Source organism: Phyllostomus discolor, chromosome X (genome assembly GCF_004126475.2).
Source record: "Phyllostomus discolor isolate MPI-MPIP mPhyDis1 chromosome X, mPhyDis1.pri.v3, whole genome shotgun sequence".
Lineage (NCBI taxonomy): Eukaryota > Metazoa > Chordata > Mammalia > Chiroptera > Phyllostomidae > Phyllostomus > Phyllostomus discolor.
The window spans coordinates 71,181,332-71,199,825 of NC_050198.1; the positions used below are offsets into that span (position 1 = coordinate 71,181,332).

Here is an 18,494-nt window from a genome sequence, read left to right on the forward strand (position 1 = left end):
TAAACTAATTACTAAAATTTTATTGCACACCAAAAAATATACAGGGTCCGGCAGAAGTAACGCCTGCTTGAATGTGTTGGTAGGGTAATAATATGGGTATAATCATTTATAGTTTTAATTTGAACATTTCACCTAAAATGTCATATGGTGTGCTTCAGTGTGATATTGTTGTGTTACAGAATTAAATGCTTATGATTTTGTAATAAAAGATTTTGTAATAAAAAAGGGGTGTTATTTGTGCCGGACCCTGTTTTTTTGTTGTTGTTTTTTGTTTGTTTGTTTGTTTTCTGCTGATCTGACAAAACAAAATAGGTATAATTGATTCATTCACACCTGTTGGCTGTTGTGTTGGCTCTTGTCATTTTTTAATTTGACAAACTAAGGGAAAAGAGTGTATTTTAAAAATTCTTGCAGCACACCAGCTGAAAATAGCTACTTTAGACCATTTGTGACACTTGTAGATTCCATGAAGACATATATAAGTAGATAAGGAGGAGGATAGTTTTATTAATTTGAAACATCACAAAAGCAGTCTTGGTTTCCAACATGGCAGTGATAAAGATTTTAAGCAACATCCAGTTTATATAGATTCTGGATTAATATTTGAACGTTTCATGCCCAGTTCATTACTTTAAAGCAGAATTAAAAATAAAGCAGTAAATATTACAAAATGCAGTCAAGGTACATACTGGAAATACAAATTCCTTCATTACAGCAAATGTTTTGCAAAAGAGTAAAGCAGCAAATATTAATTTTTCTAAGGTAACATGCACTTCATATAATTCAATGTAATAAAAAAAGCTGCTCAAATTAAGTGTTACAAAATCTGTACTGTTTCAAGTTATTTTGTAAAGTAAGAAAAATACATAGAAATGAGTCATAGAATCTTAACACTAAGAAATGTGATAAATGTAGGATATACATACTGTGTAATGGTGCCTTTTAAAAAATTAATAGTCGTACACAGTCACTAAAGCAAAAGGTAAAGTGTAAACAGCACAAAATTTCATTGAGTATTACAAGTTGACATTTGTCTTGTAAGTCAATTGGTTATTAGTCCTTTTTTGAAATCCAATAGAATTTTAATATGCTCAGAACTATAGAAAATAATAGTAACTTTACCTAACTGGATTATAGTTTTTTAGATTTGAAATCTGGATGAGACATCATTCATGATGCTGAAAGTTAAACTGAATGTCTTGCAAACGTTTACTGTGAACAGTGAGTGCACTTGTTGTACCTTGATAATTCTTGATGGCTGGATGTCTACAAGGTAGATGGGAGCACCAGCATTTGCCTGCTACCTCTAATCAGAGTTGGGAGGTAGCAAGATGGGCTGGAAAATTTTCCAGTATGTGTTCTGTTTGCAGAACTGTCTAATTAGGTACCCTCCTATAGCCCCTGTATTTTGACATGATACGATTGTAGGGTTATCAATCTTTAAATCAATCATTGGGGTAACAAAAGATTGCAATGAAAGTGTTCATTTTGAAGTGAAGGCATGTGTGCCAAAATGTTAAATCCATCAAGTTGATGGTTTAAAGCCATGTCTAATTAAAATAAGTGTACAAATGTGTACCACAATGTGCCAGATGGATTTTAAATCTACGATAACACTTAAGAAGTTGTCAAGTTGGCTACATTTGAGGTTTTGCAGATTTAAAGCAGCATTGTAACACTTCCATAATCTTGAACACTGTCATGATTAGTCTCAGCAGGAAAAGGGACCAATAAGAGCAGTGGCATTAAAACACAGATGATTCTTTTGGGGAAGGGTGCAAGATACGTGCGGTTCGCTGGGGTTGAAGCACAATATTTGAAGATTAAATAGTCACAAAGATTAGTAACAATTCATGTCACGACCCAAGAACCTAATCTAGCATTTTAAACTCTGAATTTTAACTATAAGATTTATGTCTGTAGCAAATGTATTTTTGTAATACTGCAACATGTAGTAGAACCACTGTCTCATAAGTTATCAGATGTATAACAGATCTACTTAAAACATGTCAAGTGTTGCTCTCTATGTATTCCAATGCTTCTGGAACAATCAACCCTGTTTCCCACTACTTGAGGGAATATTGCACTTTTCCCTTTGGGAGGTACCAATAACAAAAGTCAAGCTGAATAATCACGACAGCAACTTTTACAATACTCATAGAGAAGAAAGGAGTAAGAGATGGGGACAGCTTTTTCCAACATTCAGATACAAGCAAACAAAATCCTTGTCAGGGCTCTCTGCATTGGAACTACTATGCAGCCCCATCATCTGGGAAAATTTTCCTTAGGAACTGACTTTAGTGGTAGGGAAAGATAGAGCTTATAAGCCAGGTACTTCAACTGAGGTGCTAGGGTAGCAATCTGCTAAGGGCCTGAGGACAACACTCAATTTACACCAAATGAAACAGATGGCAACCACACTTCCGAATACAGAAGCAGAGCCATAAAGTAATGCATGTCCAAACATGATAAGCTTTTGCTGGGCTGGATCCCCAGCCTTGCTTAGAGCATGTGCAGTGTTCCTCTTGGAAGTCCCGGGTTCAGTGTAGCCACCCCTGCTCTGCACTGATAATGAATAAGCTTCATTCCTATCTTTCCCTAGCCTGGCAGGCCATTGTAAGACTCAAAACTGCGTAATAATCACACTTTAAATTGTGTACCCTAAACACTTCCACTAAAGCAGAAATACAAAAGCTACAACAATTCCAATAGCCAGCAGGCATTCCTCTTTAGGGACTGTAAGGTGGTGGCTTTTCAAAAGGCGGGTAGTAGGGTGGAGAGTAACGGGGTGGTGCACTGGAGGACCACATGTAGCTGGGTGAAGGAGAGGCAGACTGGGGCTCATCAGAAAGTCCAGAAGGAGGGGAGGATGGAAAGACACCAGAATGCTGTGTAATGAAAATAAAACAACATCATTTTGGGCAATGAGGTTGCAATTCCCTGAAGTCAGTTATTTAAAAATGAGTATGGACCAAATTTGTTTCTGTTTGGAACAACAAAGAGCTCCTAAGACCTCAAAGTTAATGAGGGACATGAAACTTGGCTGGTCCCACTTTCTCTCATTCTCTCAGGCTGTAAAGCTCATGCAGAGATATCTTGGACTCCTTCTACCTCTCCTTTTAAAGCCCCTTTCCACATTTATAAACCAAGCCTTCAATACTTCTGAACTATGGAAATAGGATCCCAACTAGTCTTCAAAAAGGTTGTTTGGGCCTTAAAAATGTTGGGAACAAGAAAATTAAGAACTAAATGTGACCTTAGTAAACAGGAACCGCATTGTAGCTAAAAGGAACTAACAAGGGAGACAGAGTGCAGGATGTAGTTGAACAAACGTCCTGTGTCATGCAGATGTTCTCCCCTGGGTATGATAGATAAGCAATACTTTGTTTAGTTTTAAAAATTTGAATTTTACCCTGTTCCCGCACGCAGTCTCTGTAAGCAAATAGCCAACTGCCACATCAGCTTCTGTGAAACGCTTGCTCGCGCCAAAACCCCTATATAAGGACTTAGCTGTAAGCACTCGGCGCGACTCTCGTCTGCAGCGCTTGTGGGTACCGTGTCTCCGGACACTTTGAGAGTTCGCCCCTGCGCAGGTTAAACTTGGCCAATAAAGCAACATCTTTGATACCCTGAAAGTCTCTGATATTTGTTCTTGCGTTTGCTGGATGCAACAAAGAACATTTGAGGTTAAGTCATTAATGCCTAGGAAAGTCTTTTCAATAAGAATGTATTACAGATCCCATCTTATAAATAAAACAAAACAAAAACTAAGGTCAGAGAGGTTAAGTGGCTTTCTTGGATCTGGAGTCTCAATCTAAGTGCAATAATTTTGATTTCATCTTAGCAAGGGCAGGGTAGGTTTGAGAGCAAAGAAGAACAAACGTATGGATAAAAGGGAGGAACAATCTTTCAGGTTGCCAAGACACTCAGGATTCCATTTTACTTTGTGTTGTCTAACTTTGGTGGTCTTTGAGAAGGGAGTGGTTTTGGATTTAAGAAATACCCAGGGAATTGGCATGTTAGGAGTCATTTGCCACTTCTCTTTGCCTGGCTCATGTATACCCTGGACCCTAATGATTTTCCTGCTCAAGGAGAGTTGGCCTGTTTTGTTTATTGCTGTATCCCCCAGAGGTCAGAACAGAGCTTGGCAAGTAGTCGATATTCAGTAAATGTTGAATGAGTGACTACAACTTCAGGAGTATATAAGATGAACTTGGCATATTTTTAAAGAATGATATCTATTTTCAAAGAATAGGGTCACACCTCATGCAGACTGTTGCCTTACTACAACAGTGGAGCATTAACAGAGGCCTGAAGGCTGGAGGGGGCTACAGAGGTAGCAAGAGGCAAGAGGCCAGTAGAAAAGCAACAGAAGACAACAAATAGGCTTGAGAATGGCAATTTTCTGTTGTGTCTCAACTCTAGGAGGAACTGGTATATTTAAAAAAAGACCCACTAACACCAAAATTTCTCAAGAGTTCAAGTACTGTTAGGGGAGGTCACACCTTTACTTTGTTCTGCTGGCCAGAGTCTGAGTAGATCATGTCCTTTTCCCAAGCCTGGGGCAATCTAGAGTCAGCCTTAACATGAGGTTTCTGGAGCCTGAGATCAGGTGGCTGATTCTCTTCATTCCCTGTCCTGACCACTGCCCGTTTCTATGCTTTACTGAAAAGAAACAGTAGCTGCAATCTTCCCCCATCCTGCCCTGCCCCACCCATTGTTTCATCTTGAATGAAGGAATGACAGGGTCATACAACCTGCAGAGCTGTTCAAGGCAAATCAACTTGAGACAGTGGACTCAAGACAAGCCAGATTCCTTTCTAAAATCTCAATTTTCTCTTCCCTCCAAGAAAATGTGTGTTCTTAAGAATCAGTATAGTGATTTCCTAGTTTTCTATTCCATCTCCAGAACTCTTTCTCCTTCCCTCCCTCCTTCCTTTTCTGCTGCTTTCTTCAACTAAGAACACTGACCACTTAAGCAGAGAGGAGAGCAAAAACCCACCAGGGACCAGATTCAATGCTGGGGGTGTGGTCCTCTGCCTTTTTAAATCCTGCTCCAGGATGGTAAGAGTTGGGAGGCCATTTTTATGTGTTCCCAGCCATAAAGGGGAGGGGCAAGTTTCCTACAGTGGAGCTACAAGCAGTTCTGTCCTGAGAAGCATTTAAAGGCTTTTGTGGGCAGCAACTGCTGTGGGCGGCAGTTGTACACTTTGATAATAAAAGGGGATGGTATAACGGCCTTTGGTTTTCACTTCTCAGTTTCATGTTTGGGAAGTATTGGGGGGAAGGAGCGGGATGATTTTCACTTCCTTTGAGGATGCTGGGAGTCTAAAGGATAAAATTGAAGAGTTCCTGGCAGAACTACAGAGCTCATTGGCTGCGGTCCACACACCCTTGGGGTTTGAGTTGTTGGAGGCGGGATGGGGAGAAGGCCCACAGTACCAGTGCATAGTTTCCTAGCAACAGGCAGGCACCTTGGGAAAGATCTGGCTTTGTTGCAGCTGGGGAACTGGCCTGGTGCATTTTGGTTCCTGCCTAAGAGTCGACTTTACTAATGAGGCAAGCAGCTCAGAAGAGCAGAGCTTTGAATCCTTGCATACCACAAAGCAAAAAAAAAAAAATCTAAAGAGCCTACTGCTAGGTCTAGTCAGCTCAAACTTCCTGAGCTGCCTACAGGCTGATGGCACTAGAAAAGGAGCATCACCTTTTCAGGACACACACAGCTCCCCTCTTCCATCTTAGCCTGCCCCCTCTCTGCAGGATGGCTGACCTACACTCTACAGAACCAACGTACATTTCTGTCACAGTGGCCTTCCCTCTTCAGGAGCACTGGGAGGCAGTGACTCAGAAAATAGCCCTGACAGTGACCAGGTAATACGAGTTACCAGCAAGAGATGCTGTGCCCCCAGGGGAAAATCCAGGGTCTCCTGGTCTTTGCATTCCCCCTTGGTTTCTGCCCCAGAAAGCAAAGCCAGGGAAGATGGAGAGAAGAGTGGCTAAAAGGGAAAGGAAGGAAAATGGGAGTCAGAAACCAGAGAAAGGTGGAGAATGAAGGAAAATCTTGGCAGGAAAAGGAGAAGGGAAATAAAGGGAAAAAGTTGGTTGGCAGCAGCAACACCCTCTAAGGCTCTCAGCAACCTGTACTGTACACTGCCTCCCCCAGGACTAAAGCAAGCCTTTCATTAAATAGGTCCAATTTATAATGGGTCATTTTTTTTCACAACTAAGACGAAATCTAGTATATACCCTCATGTGACTGAATAAAGAGCATAAACAGAGGTGCTTGCATTTTTCATAGGCTTAGACTTTTGTTTTAAGCTAAACTTGGCAATTCACCAAATGGACAGGAAAGGGATCAGTCCATGATTAGACTAAAGTAGGGGGACTGACCCAGCAGGCCAGACTTGGAAGTATGGCTGGAATCCTTAAGGGGTTTATATAAAGCTACACTGGGTTGACTTTCCCAGCAGAGGTGGAAATTGATGCTATTGACCTGAAAGACTTTGGACTACTTGGCTGAAGCTAAAAGACAGGTAATGGGGAAATGAAGGTGAAGGGCAAGAGGAGAGTTGGGGAGTTGAGCAGGAAAGCAAATGTAGTCTTAGTTTATCTCCTTCCTGGCTTAGGGGATGGAGAGTTCATTAGAAGCAAGGATACCTTGGAGCCCAATATTTGAGAAAGTGTTGTTTCTCCAAGCTCAGCACCCACCACATCCTCAGGGCCAGCTGACCACACCCAAGTGTTCACTCATGTCTAACATAAAGAAACGTTCCCAAACTTCCTAACTGAACAAATACATAGTAAGCATATGACTCTGAGGGGTTCAAACAAAACCCTTTCTTCTCTTCCTTCTACCTGCCTTGGGGTAAAAAGGAAGCAGAAGCCTTCAAACTTTAAGTCACACAAATAGTCCTGTTTGGGAATGACCAGAATGGGGAACTCACCTAGGAGAAAATCTAGAAAGGTCAGCTTTCCTGCTATAATTTGAGCCCTTTTACAATCTGAGAAGAGCTCTGGATTTTTTTGTTTTGGCAGGGGTGATTCTGGTGATTTTATTGTCAGAGCTAGTATACATTTTGCTAAATGCTTTCTATCTATCTGAGAACATAAGCAGATGTTCCTCTATCCTATTAGCTTTCTTGGGTAAAGACTGGCATTTCCTCCTATGAAACTATAAGGGAATGGAATTTAGTAAACAAAACAAGCTCAACTCAAACACTGGGACAAAACACCATTTAAGTTCTATAGGGAAACAAATCACGTAACATCCCCCTCAAATCCCCACCACACAACTATAAAGTCTCCAAACCGAAAATACAAAAGACAGCTTGAACCTAGGGAAAGAACCTGGACAGATATCAGTCCCAGCAGTCTCTGCAGTGCCGAGCAATTTAATAATGTAATACGAGACCCTTTCTGACTCATGATTAGGAATCCCACAATTTAAACCAGTAGAAAGTATACATATCTTAAAATTAACTGGAGGAAAGATCCATGTGGTGTTCAAATTTACAGCTTTTCCAAGGAACCCTCAAGCCAATCTATGGAATCAGACCTGGATTCAAATCCTTGCTCTTCCCCTTACCATCTCTTTGCTGAAGTCACTTACTTTTGCTGACTTAGTCATCTCATCTTAAAAATAGCAATGATAAGGATACTTCCTTCAAAGGAGTAAGTGAGATGTTGTATGCAAAGCACTTCTTAGCACAGTACCTGGCACATAGTAAGTGCTGAATGTATGGCAGCTATTATTTAAAAGTAGAGGCCTCAGACCTGGCTGGCATAGCTCAGCGGATTGAGAACGGGCTGCGAACCAAAGTGTCGCAGGTTTGATTCCCAGTCAGGGTACATGCCTGGGTTGCAGGTCATGACCCCCAGCAACCATGCATTGATGTTTCTCGCTCTTTCTTTCTCCCTCCCTTCCCTCTCTAAAAATAAATTAATAAAATCTTAAAAAAAAAGTAGAGGCCTCCTCAAATGCCTGGAGACCCTGCTATGAGCCCATAGTGTAGTTTAGGGTGAGGTGGCTATATTTGGATTCCTTTGCTGGGTTAGGTACCCTGTTTCTGTCTTTCCATAACACTCTTGGAAACAGTCTATTTACTTTTTGTCCCCACTGCTGTCCCCTAGCACTCCCTCAAGGCTACAGACTATGTCTCATTCATAACACAAGGCCTATGCCTCATTCAGTTTCTTTATCTACAGCTCCTAGCACAGGGGCTGCACATGCAAACACAAAGTAAACATTAACTGAATGAAAACCAGAAGCCTGAGTCACCAGCAGCATTGTCAATCTTGCTTTCATCCCTAGGGTAGTGTTTGAATGAAAAATAATGGAGAGAGAGAAAGCTCCATATGCTGAAATGGGGCTTCTCAGAGTTTGCAACAACCATCACTAGGGAGATTATTGTTCCTATTTAAGGGACTCATTATAAAGTGAATGTTCCTAAAATCAATGTAATCTATATAGTTTACTTTGATATAAAAAAAATGGAGGTGGCCTCTTTGGCTAAACCCATGTGTTGCCCCGTATCTCAGGATGACTTTTTACTATAGGGGCCCCAAGAGAATGGTGACGCTCCTTGTGTTAGCTACAACATCCTTGCATTCTATTAAAGGGTTCCTCTTTTGCCTTTCTTACCAATGAACTTTCTTATCTATGCACTTTTTGAATATATATGTGTTTTCCAGTTTATATCATCTATTTGGGTAACAAGTTCCCTAAATTGTTTACCTGTGAATAAGTAGGTTTTAAAACAAGTTCTAACATTATATGTTCCAAGCTTTAATGGACACCTTCTTGTTCTAGTACTGTATTTTATAACAGTGAGCAAGTCCATATTCACACTATATGTACAGGTATCCCTTGATATCCATTGAGGATTGGTTCCAGGACCCCTCATGAATACCAAAATCCTTGGATGCTCAAACCCTGATATAAAATGCCATAGGACAATGCATAGAGTTGTCCCTCCACATTTGCAAATTCTCAGTGGCAGAGAGAAAATACTGTTCTCCATCTGTGATTGGTTGATTTTGCGGATGCAAAATCCTGGGATACAGAGGGCCAACTGTTTATTTCTTGAAAAAAAAAATACATGTATAATTGGACCTGCACAGTTCAAACCTGTGTTGTTCAAGGGCCAACTGTATTACTATTGAAGAATCCTAGACCTCCCCAAACAGTATCTAAATCAAAGAAAAATATGCTTTGTTCAACTAAGTGGTCTTTTCCAGTTTCAATTATTTTGTTAATCTGACACTGAAATTAGGTAGCCCAAGGGCTTTGCATTTGTAAACTGGCTGTTTAACTGGAAGTAACCCTAAACACTCATAATTTTATGTCCCCTTGGAGCATTTATGGCCTCTTAGTCAATAGAAGTAAATTCATTATGAGCCTCCATTCCTTCAAAGATGTTACCTTTGGTTCCCAGATTTTGAATTAACCAGATTTTAGTGTAATTCCACTTTTCTGTGGTCAAGTGTTTACCATCACTAAAAATGTCTAAAGGACCATTTCATTTGTTTTCCTGAAGTGTCTAGTTAAGTTCTATGCACACAATGAACCCATTTTAATTAAGTGCCTTTTTTGGTTCTGTTTTTCTGTGCTTAGTCTGGGGAAAGTGCAAATTTGGTAACACTATTCCTGACCTCTTTGGTAATAGGATAACAAATGGGAAGATGTTGTTATAAAAATATTTTTTTCTGTGTAGTCCTAGTTAGGAAGTCTGGAGAAAAAGAAAGGATTGTTACAGATTTCATTAAAATCCTGTGTAGCTCAGAATGTCCTTGTGCTAAGGAGCAGGACTAGGCCTCACCCTGTGGCAGAGAAATGGAAAAAGCCATTTTTGGACAAGGGTTTATGGTGAAGTACTAACAATACCATCTTCTCCTTGGTATAGGTCAAGGCAATTTGAGACACCTTGATCCTATTTTTCTCTCCCCTATTCTTCCATCTCTCTATTTCTTCTTGTGTCACTCTCACCCTTCCCATTCATCCTGTCTTTGCATGCCTACATAGTCTTTATGCCAGTCAGTGGTACACACAGGCTGCTAAAAAGCCATCAGGGATAGAGAGCCTGGCTACCTCATACCTCTTGGGGAGGTTCCATGATTAAAGAGAGAACAAGAGAGCATGAGTGAGAGCAAGGGTAATGGATAATTCTTTTTTTCTCAAAACATACCTGAAAGTCATAAGCAGAATACGGTGGCAGGTGAGGAGGGCTATGGTAGTAAGTATTGTAGGATGCCACTTGAGGACGAGCATAGTAGGAAACAGTTGGATGAGCATTCTCAACAGAACAGTTCAGCACTGGGAGAGTTGGATTCTGGAGAAAACCACACGTTAGAAAACAACATTAATGTTCATCACTAGGAAAATGGTTAAATAAACCAAAGTATATCCATACTACAGAATACCTTGCAGCTCTTGATAAACAATTTAGTGACAGAAAATGTTGTCCAAGATATTTTGTTAAATAAAAAAAAAAAAACAAGCCACCAGCAAAACTATGGAAACAAAGATCAGTGGTTGCTCAGGATTGATGTTGGAGGAAGGGATTAGTAGGTAGAGCATAGAGGACTTTTAGGAAATGAAAAATACTCTATATGATTTTATAATGATGGGTAAGTCATTGTGCATTTACCCAAATCCTGGAATGTGCAACACCAACAGTAAACCATACGGTAAACTACGGACTTTGGGTAATTATGATGTGTCAGTGTACGTTCATCCTTGGTAACAAATGTACCACTCTGGCGGGGAACGTTGATAATGGGGGAGGCTATGCATGTATGAGAAGGGGATATATGGGAAATCTCTGATTCTTCCTCTTAATTTGGTTGTAAACCTAAAACTGCTCTAATTTTTTTTTTTTTAAAAGGAAGCCACCACATCTAACAAATCACTACCTGGAAACATGAAAATATCTGGGAGATACACAATGGATTGACTCAGAATAAATTCTTTTCAAAATCAAAAACATAAAAAAAATAAAAAAGAAGCCACCATGTTATATTAGTATAGTATGATCCCAATTTATGTAAAAATAAAGACCTAAACAATTATATGAGTATAGTATGTTTTTAAATGTAAAGAAATTAATCTGGGAACATTCACAACAAACTGTTAACTGTGGTTATCTCTGGGGAGGGGAGTAGTATTAGGAAGTAAATTGGGACTCTTCACTTTTTGTTACACAGCCAAAGTTTTCACAACTAATAGGTATTACTTGTGTCATTTCCCCCAACTTATTTTTTAAAAATTCAAACCTAGCCCTGGCTGGTGTGGCTCAGTGGATTGAGTGCTGGCCTGCAAACCAGGGTATCACCAGTTTGATTCCTGGTCTAAGACACGTGCTTGGGTTGTGGGCCGGGTCCCCAGTTAGGGGTGTGGAAGAGGCAACCACAGATCCAAGTTTCTCTCCCTGTCTTCTTCTCTCCCTCCCCCCTCTCTGAAAATAAATACATAAAATCTTTAAAAAATTTAAACTTACAGAAAAGTTAAAAGTATTTATATATATGATTTTCTAAAACAACAACAAGACCCAGAATACACAATGTCAAATACACAATATACAAGGCTGAATAGGCTACTACTCTTGCTGTGACAAAGATGTGATGAATCACAAAGGGTTTGTAAAAGTTGTGAGGATTCTGGTAGACTCTAACCTTGTGAAGGAACTCTCATATAGACACAAAGTGTATTTATTTCTCAACAGCCCTGCAGGTTAGAGGCAAAACCCTAGCAGTGAAAATAAACCATGAAAGACCAAGCAGAATATATTATTCTTTTTTTGTGAACAAAACAATGCAGAAAGAAATGAATACCATTTTTACAACATGGTGGAGTGTGTAGCCCTTCAAGGGTTAAAGCTAATCTTGTCCAGGATAGGAGTCCTGCTCCCAACAGGGCCAAAGTATTGCTAAAGGAAGTCACCACTGCTCATTAGTTCCCCAAAAGACTGTGATTTATATCTTTTCAGGTCCACATGGGTCAAGGTGTGGGGCAAATATTTTTTTCCATTTTCAATGTCATTGACACTTCCTCCATTTGTGTGGGTAATTGAGAGCTGTTTACAAAATCAATGTGTCTTATTTCTGGTACACATCTACTCTATATTAACAGAGAGCAGAAGCTTCCTCTCAAGTGATAAAAATGTGTGGGCAGGCTTTGGCAGTGGCATAGGCAACTGTGTTGGGGTGTTGGCAGGGGAAACTCCCTTACAGCAAGTTTCAACACAGTTCTGTTGCTCTCTTCCTTGGAGTGGGTTACTGTTTACATTTCTAATAGGTTTGAAGAACTACAAGTCTCAGTCACTATGATGCAGCCCATAGACAACCAGAGAAATGTTTGTTAGCCTCTCTCATGTGTGGGAGAGAGCAGAGATATTGACCATTCCAAGGGTTGGCTCGCATTACAGAGGAAGAGTATCAGAAATGTCCTTACCTCTCCACCAGAATTCTAAGAAGAAATTTCATCCCTGAGGAAGTTCTAGAAATCATGTTCTCTAGGTCTTCTGTCAATTAAAAACACATCCTCCATAATAAAAAGAGAGATGACTAACTAAGATGGATTGGTTAGTCATTATCCATGTTTATCAGAAAACATTCTTATACTTGGTTGTTAACACTTTGGGTGCAATAGCATGGTTTATCTAATACATATAATGGATCAGTGGTTCATTGTGTACTTTCTCAGAACAACAACAAATTACTTCCAAATCTCTTTCCCAGTTGAATAGCTAACATATGGCCAACTTTGATTTCTGCTGTAGTAATTAATTAATTAAACAAATAATGCATGAATTATTTGTATTGAGTTAAAGACATAAGAAGATAAATAGTATTTTTATAACTTGCTAGCCAATTAGAGTATTTCTGGGTTCAGTGCTTTATCATTCTTATTACTTTGTTTTTGTAGATTTCCTAAAAGTGAAAGGTTACCAATGAAATCTCAATAATATCCATAAAAAATAAATACACACCTTCCAGCTCTTGCAAAATGAAACAAAATAAACCATATCTTCTATGCAAATAAGTTAAGCCTAACCATAGAGAAACAATCATACAATGTAAATTATATCTCTAAAAGTTTATGTGTGGGGGTTCAGCAAGGCCGGGAGGCCAGGAAAATCTTTGAAAGGAGATTGACTATTATAGAGAAAGAAACAGAAGAAATGTTAGAGGAAGATTCAATGAGCACCAAAAAGCCACAGAGAGAAGACAGTCAAGAGTAGAGGATATAGAGAAAATAGACAGGGCAGCAAGATAAGAGAGGGATCAAAGGGAGGTGGAGTGCAGATCTGGGCAAGGAAGGAGCAAAAGAGATGGCCCCAAATAATGGCCTGGTTATATTTTAAAATAAATAATTCTGATTTTACAATAAATTCGGGCATTGCCTCTATTTGTGTGTGCATACAGGAGTGTGTGTGTATTTCTGTTAAAATTCTGGCATTTAAGTAACGAGACCCCCCATTACTGATCAGTAGCATTCTGAGCTCCAGTGAAACAAAGGTGACTAGATAGCACAGGATATAGTGAAAACAATCTTGTCTGGAAAAAACTGAGTCTGTTTTGAAACAATGATTATGGACTTTGGAAAGAATGCCACTTTTATTCCTCTCCACTTTACTCCAAACCAGAGACAGCAATTAGGAGAAAATGACAAGATATAATCACTTTGGAAAGATTCATCTCTAATCCTTATAGCTTTGGTGAACAAATACTTCATCAAACATTTTCTTTGAGATCCTTTTAACCAAGCACCTCCGCTCAGGGAATGAAGACATTCTTTTTCCTTTCAGGGTCCCAGAACTCTGGAAATGGTGGCTCCTAGCTGAGGGCTGCCAGCTTGCAGTCTTTGGCTCCTGTCCTCACTCCCTAGGGAATGGCTTTCATCAGCCAGTGCCCCGAGTCTCTCTGCAGACCCCAGGGCATTCCACTTAAAGGGAGGTACACCACAAGTCACCAACCACATTTGAACCGAGGCCGAGGATTTTATTTAGGTTCACTTGGTTGATGTTCCAGGATTTTCTACACCATGTCTCATTTTATATTTTAATTTTTGTAAAGATTGTATTTATTTTATTTTTAGAGAGAGGGGAAGGAAGGGAGAAAGAGAGAGAGGGAGAGAAATATCAATGTGTGGCTGCCTGTTGCATGCCCCAGGCATGTGCCCTGACTGGGAATTGAACTGGTGACCCTTTGGTTTGCAGGCTGGCACACAATCCACTGAGCCACACCAGCCAGGGCTAATTTTAATAAAGCAAGCTAAGTAGTTCCTCCATGGTGCCCCCTTCTTATACTCCTACTAGTGTTCCCTCACCTCATGAATCAAGTATCTTGCCCCCCTGATCTCTGCTTTCATCTTTCATTTTCCCCACTTGTCCTTACCTGAGGTGCCAGGCTTGTTTGGCATTTGCTAATCATCAGAGCTTTTCTTGCCCTCTTCCTTTACTGTTAAAGAAGCTCAACAGTTGGAAACAACTTGCTTTAACTTTTTTTTTAAATTAAAGCAGCGAAACAAAGGAGGTAATGTATGTGAAAACACTTGTAGAACCAGAAAAGGCTAACCAAATCCTGGTTAGGGGGAGCTGGGATGGAGTAGAAAGAGCAAAGGCTCTGGCATCTGAGAAACTGGGCTTTAGTCCCAGTTCTGCTGTTTAGCTCTGGGCAAGTCACTTGACCTCTGTTGGCCTGTTTCCTCATCTGTGAAATGGGGGCAATAATACTTACCTCACAAGCTACTAGCAGTGGTGAGGAGTGGAGAAAGTAATTGTGCAAAAGCACTTTGTACAGAGTAAAGGGCCATTACTACCACTTATGAGGACAGACTGTAAACAAACCCCTCATTCCCCTTAGAGAGCAAAGGTCACAGTGAAATTATGAGTACAGAAATAAGCCTAGACATCCATGGTCCACTGAATCTTGACAAGAGTCCTTGGCGGAACCCCACTGAACCTACCAAATAGCTATCACCCACTCCATTTGTGCCTTGGGGTAGCTCTACTACCACATCTGAAAGCTCTAGGAATGATTCAGAGAACTCTTTACACCTGTCCTGATGTCCCATCTCCTCAACTCACCAACCCTGGAGCTTCTCTGCCAGCCAGCCAGCAGGCCTGTCTCACATTCAACTTTCATTTGCACCCTAGGGGAAGTCTCCAAGAACAAAGGGCATTCTTTTCTCCAAAGAAGCCCCGACCCAGAAACAGCTTTTCCGCTTTCTCACCAAAAGCTCCCTCAGGCCCAAACAGGAAATCCTTCTCCCTCCTCCTTCTCCTCTAGGGCCCCACCTTGTTGACGCTTGGCCTACTCCTCTGTGCTTGGGCCTTCCTGAGTGGGAGGAAGGGCATGGGAATGAGAAGTGTGCATATGAAGAGAGGGAGAGAAAAGAGAGAGACAGACAGACAGACATGTTGGGCATGAGCAGGAAAGGGTTTCTCTTGACTTAGGGTCACCAGCAGGAACACTCAATACTTCCAGTTAGCCCGGTTCTACCAGGGACTTGCTGCCCCAAACTGCAGTTTTTTCTTTAGCCCACCTTTCATTTTTCATTACCTATCCTTTGGACAGTCCAGAGTCAAATTACCAACTGCCTTTTAGATTCCTGTTCCTCAGGGACCCCAAAATGGGAGAGAAATTGCCAAGGGCCTAGATAGGGGCATCAAACTCATTTTCACTGGGGGCCACATCAGCTTTGTGGTTGCCTTCAAAGGGCCGAATATAATTTAGGACTGTATAAATGTAACTACTCCTTAACAGTTAAGCGAGAGCTCGGTGATGCTGCCTGGTAGGAACAAGGTGCCAGGCTAGATAAAACAAGGTAGAGGGCCAGATTCAGCCCTCGGGCCTTGTGTTTGCCACCTGTGGCCTAGGGGTTATCTGCCTCATTTCTGGGGTCAAAGGAAAGCCCTTTTTAGGGACAAAATAATTCCCTAAACACATGAGAGACATTCCTTCAAAGCAGTGGTCTGCAACACTGGCTGCAGATCACAATCTCCTGGGCTTCAATTTAGACCAGTTAAATCAGAATCTCAGGAGGAGGGGCCCAGGAATCTAGGTTTTGTAAGCACCACAAGTGATTCTGTTCTCAGAGGAAGCCAGGAGGCTAACCATAGCTCTAAATCTATTATCTTTATAATTTGAGATCAAGGTTTATTTTTTATTTTTCAATTTTTTATTGATTTGGGAAAGAGAGAAGTATTTATTTGTTGTTCCACTTATTTATGCATTCATTGGTTAATTCTTGTTTGTGTCCTGACAGGGGATCAAACCTACAACCTTGGTGTATTGTGATGACACTCTAACCAACTGAGAGCTGCCTGGCCAGGGCAGACATCAGGGTTTATTAAATAAGCAAATAAATGCTTAGAAATGCCTTAAAAACAAAAGAAGAGAAGAGCTCATTATGAAACACCTACTGGGTGCCGAGTCCTGCTATGCCTTTGCAGACACACATGCAAAGATAGAAAAGAGTTGAAAAGGAAGATAGGGAATGTAGGGAGGCTGAGGTTGTGCTTGAAGTTGAGGTTGAGGACAAGACTGGCAAGCAGCTTAGTCTAGGGCTAGCTCTCCAAATGCAGGGGGTGGGGGTAGAGTCCAGATGCTCTTTCTGGAGAAACTCCAGGATGAAATTCCTGAGAGGGGGAAACTAGCATTAATCTTACCTGTAGCTAAAAAACCTCTTTCCTTCCATCTCTCCCCAAGTCTGTTAGGGGAAAAACTACCCGAAAAGGTTTCTGCTGAAAGTCTGTGTGTGGGTGCCTGGGGAGGGGAGAGTTTGAAAAGGCTATGTTTACATAATGGCATGAATCAGAGAGATGAGAACACCCTCCTTTCCACCCCCACCCCCAGAATGTGCCTCAAGAACATAGGCAACTGATGTTAACAGGAAATATTTACAGACAGACAGCATTATCTGGCTCCTTCAACTTGAGATGTTTGAAGGCAGTTACATTCTTGAAGCAATTGCTTCTGATTCTTCCCTTCAAAACATGGGTCCCTATGCTCCTAACCGCCCAGCCTGGCCCTAGCCTCCAATAGGGACCTCTGTGGAATGGGAAGACTCTGCCTTACCATGTCCTTAAAGCCTCCAAGAACAGCAGCAGTGATGATGCCCAGGAACAGGCCGACGATGTTGAGAATGGTGGCAGACCAGAGCAGGTGGTAGAGGTGGATGATGTCCTGGCAACTGCTGACATCGATGTATTCATAGTACCCACCAGTGATTTCCACCCGGCTGGACAGGGAGAAGCATACTTCAGTCAGTCCCAGGGTGCAAGCTGGCCCTTAGGGCATTGACTAACACACAGATATCATACCCATGATTGCACATGGGGAGCAAGACACTACAATAAATTCAAGTGTGATGGCTGTTTATAAAAAATACTACCTGCCAGAGAAACACTTATTACCATCACTAACATATCCTAGATGACATTTATTGACACTTGCAATGGACCAGGCACAGTGTACATATGTGACTTCATTAAACCTGTGCTAATATGGCAGTTACTAGTCAGATGTGGCTATATAATTTTTTTATTTTTTATTTGTTTATTTTTAGAGAGGGGAAAGGAGGGAGAAAAAGAGGGAGAGAAGCACCAATGTGTAGTTGCCTCTTGTGTGTCCCCCACTGGGGATCTGGCCTGCAACCCAGGCATGTGCCATGACTGGAAATCAAACTGGCAACCCTTTGGTTCACAGGCCAGCACTCAATCCACTGAGCCACATCAGCCAGGGCTATAAATTTAAATTAACTAACATTAAGTAAAATTTTAACAATTCAGTTCTTCGGTCTCATCAGCCACATGTTATGTGTTCAACAGCCACACTTGTAAGGGCCACACTAGTGGCTGGTTACTGTACTGGACAGAGCACATTACAGAACATTTCCATCATTGCATAAGTTCTATTAGATGGCACTGTAAATCCTTACAGCACTCTATGAGGAAGGTTCTATCACCATTCCCTTTTTTACCAAGGAAGAGACTGAAGCACAGAGAGGTTATGAACTTGCTCAAGTCATAAGAGGTAGGGTTGAGATCTGAATTCAAGCTTCAAATATTTCAGTGCTTCCTTTTACAAGACAAAACAAAACAAATAAAACACCAACAAACAAAAAGCAATGTCCCAATAAAGAACTAAAGCTGAGTTGCTGGAAAAAAAAATCTATCATTTCCTTAGAGAGGCCTTCCCTGACACCTGTTTAAAGACACCCTCCTCCCCTCCAGCCGTCATTCTCTATCACATTGCTTGCTATGGACTGAATTGCACCCCTCCAAAATTCATATGTTGAAGCCTTAACTCCCAATGCGACTGTACTTGGAGAAGGGCTTGTAGGAGGTAATAAAGGTTAAATGAGGTCATAAAAGTGGGGCCCTAACCAATAGGATTGGTGGCTTTATAAAAGAGATAGAGGAATCAATTAATGGAACTTCCAGCAAGATGGAGGAATAGGTGGACGCACCGTATCTCCTCGCACAACCAAG

The 18,494-nt window shown here is 41.0% G+C and overlaps 1 protein-coding gene across 3 annotated transcripts in view; it reads right to left on the reverse strand.

The window, feature by feature from the left end:
• Nucleotides 1-483: 483 nt before the first annotated feature.
• The window catches only part of TMEM255A (transmembrane protein 255A), a 52,068-nt gene continuing 34,057 nt past the window's right edge, over nt 484-18,494 (reverse strand). For all 3 annotated transcript variants that reach the window (XM_028522721.1, XM_028522722.2, XM_028522723.2), the window contains 3 exons: nt 17,080-17,242; nt 10,185-10,328; nt 484-2,888 (listed from right to left, as the gene is read on the reverse strand). In XM_028522721.1, coding sequence (XP_028378522.1) covers nt 2,730-2,888; nt 10,185-10,328; nt 17,080-17,242 — 466 coding nt within the window. In that variant the 3' untranslated portion in view covers nt 484-2,729. The remainder of the gene's footprint in view (nt 2,889-10,184; nt 10,329-17,079; nt 17,243-18,494) is intronic.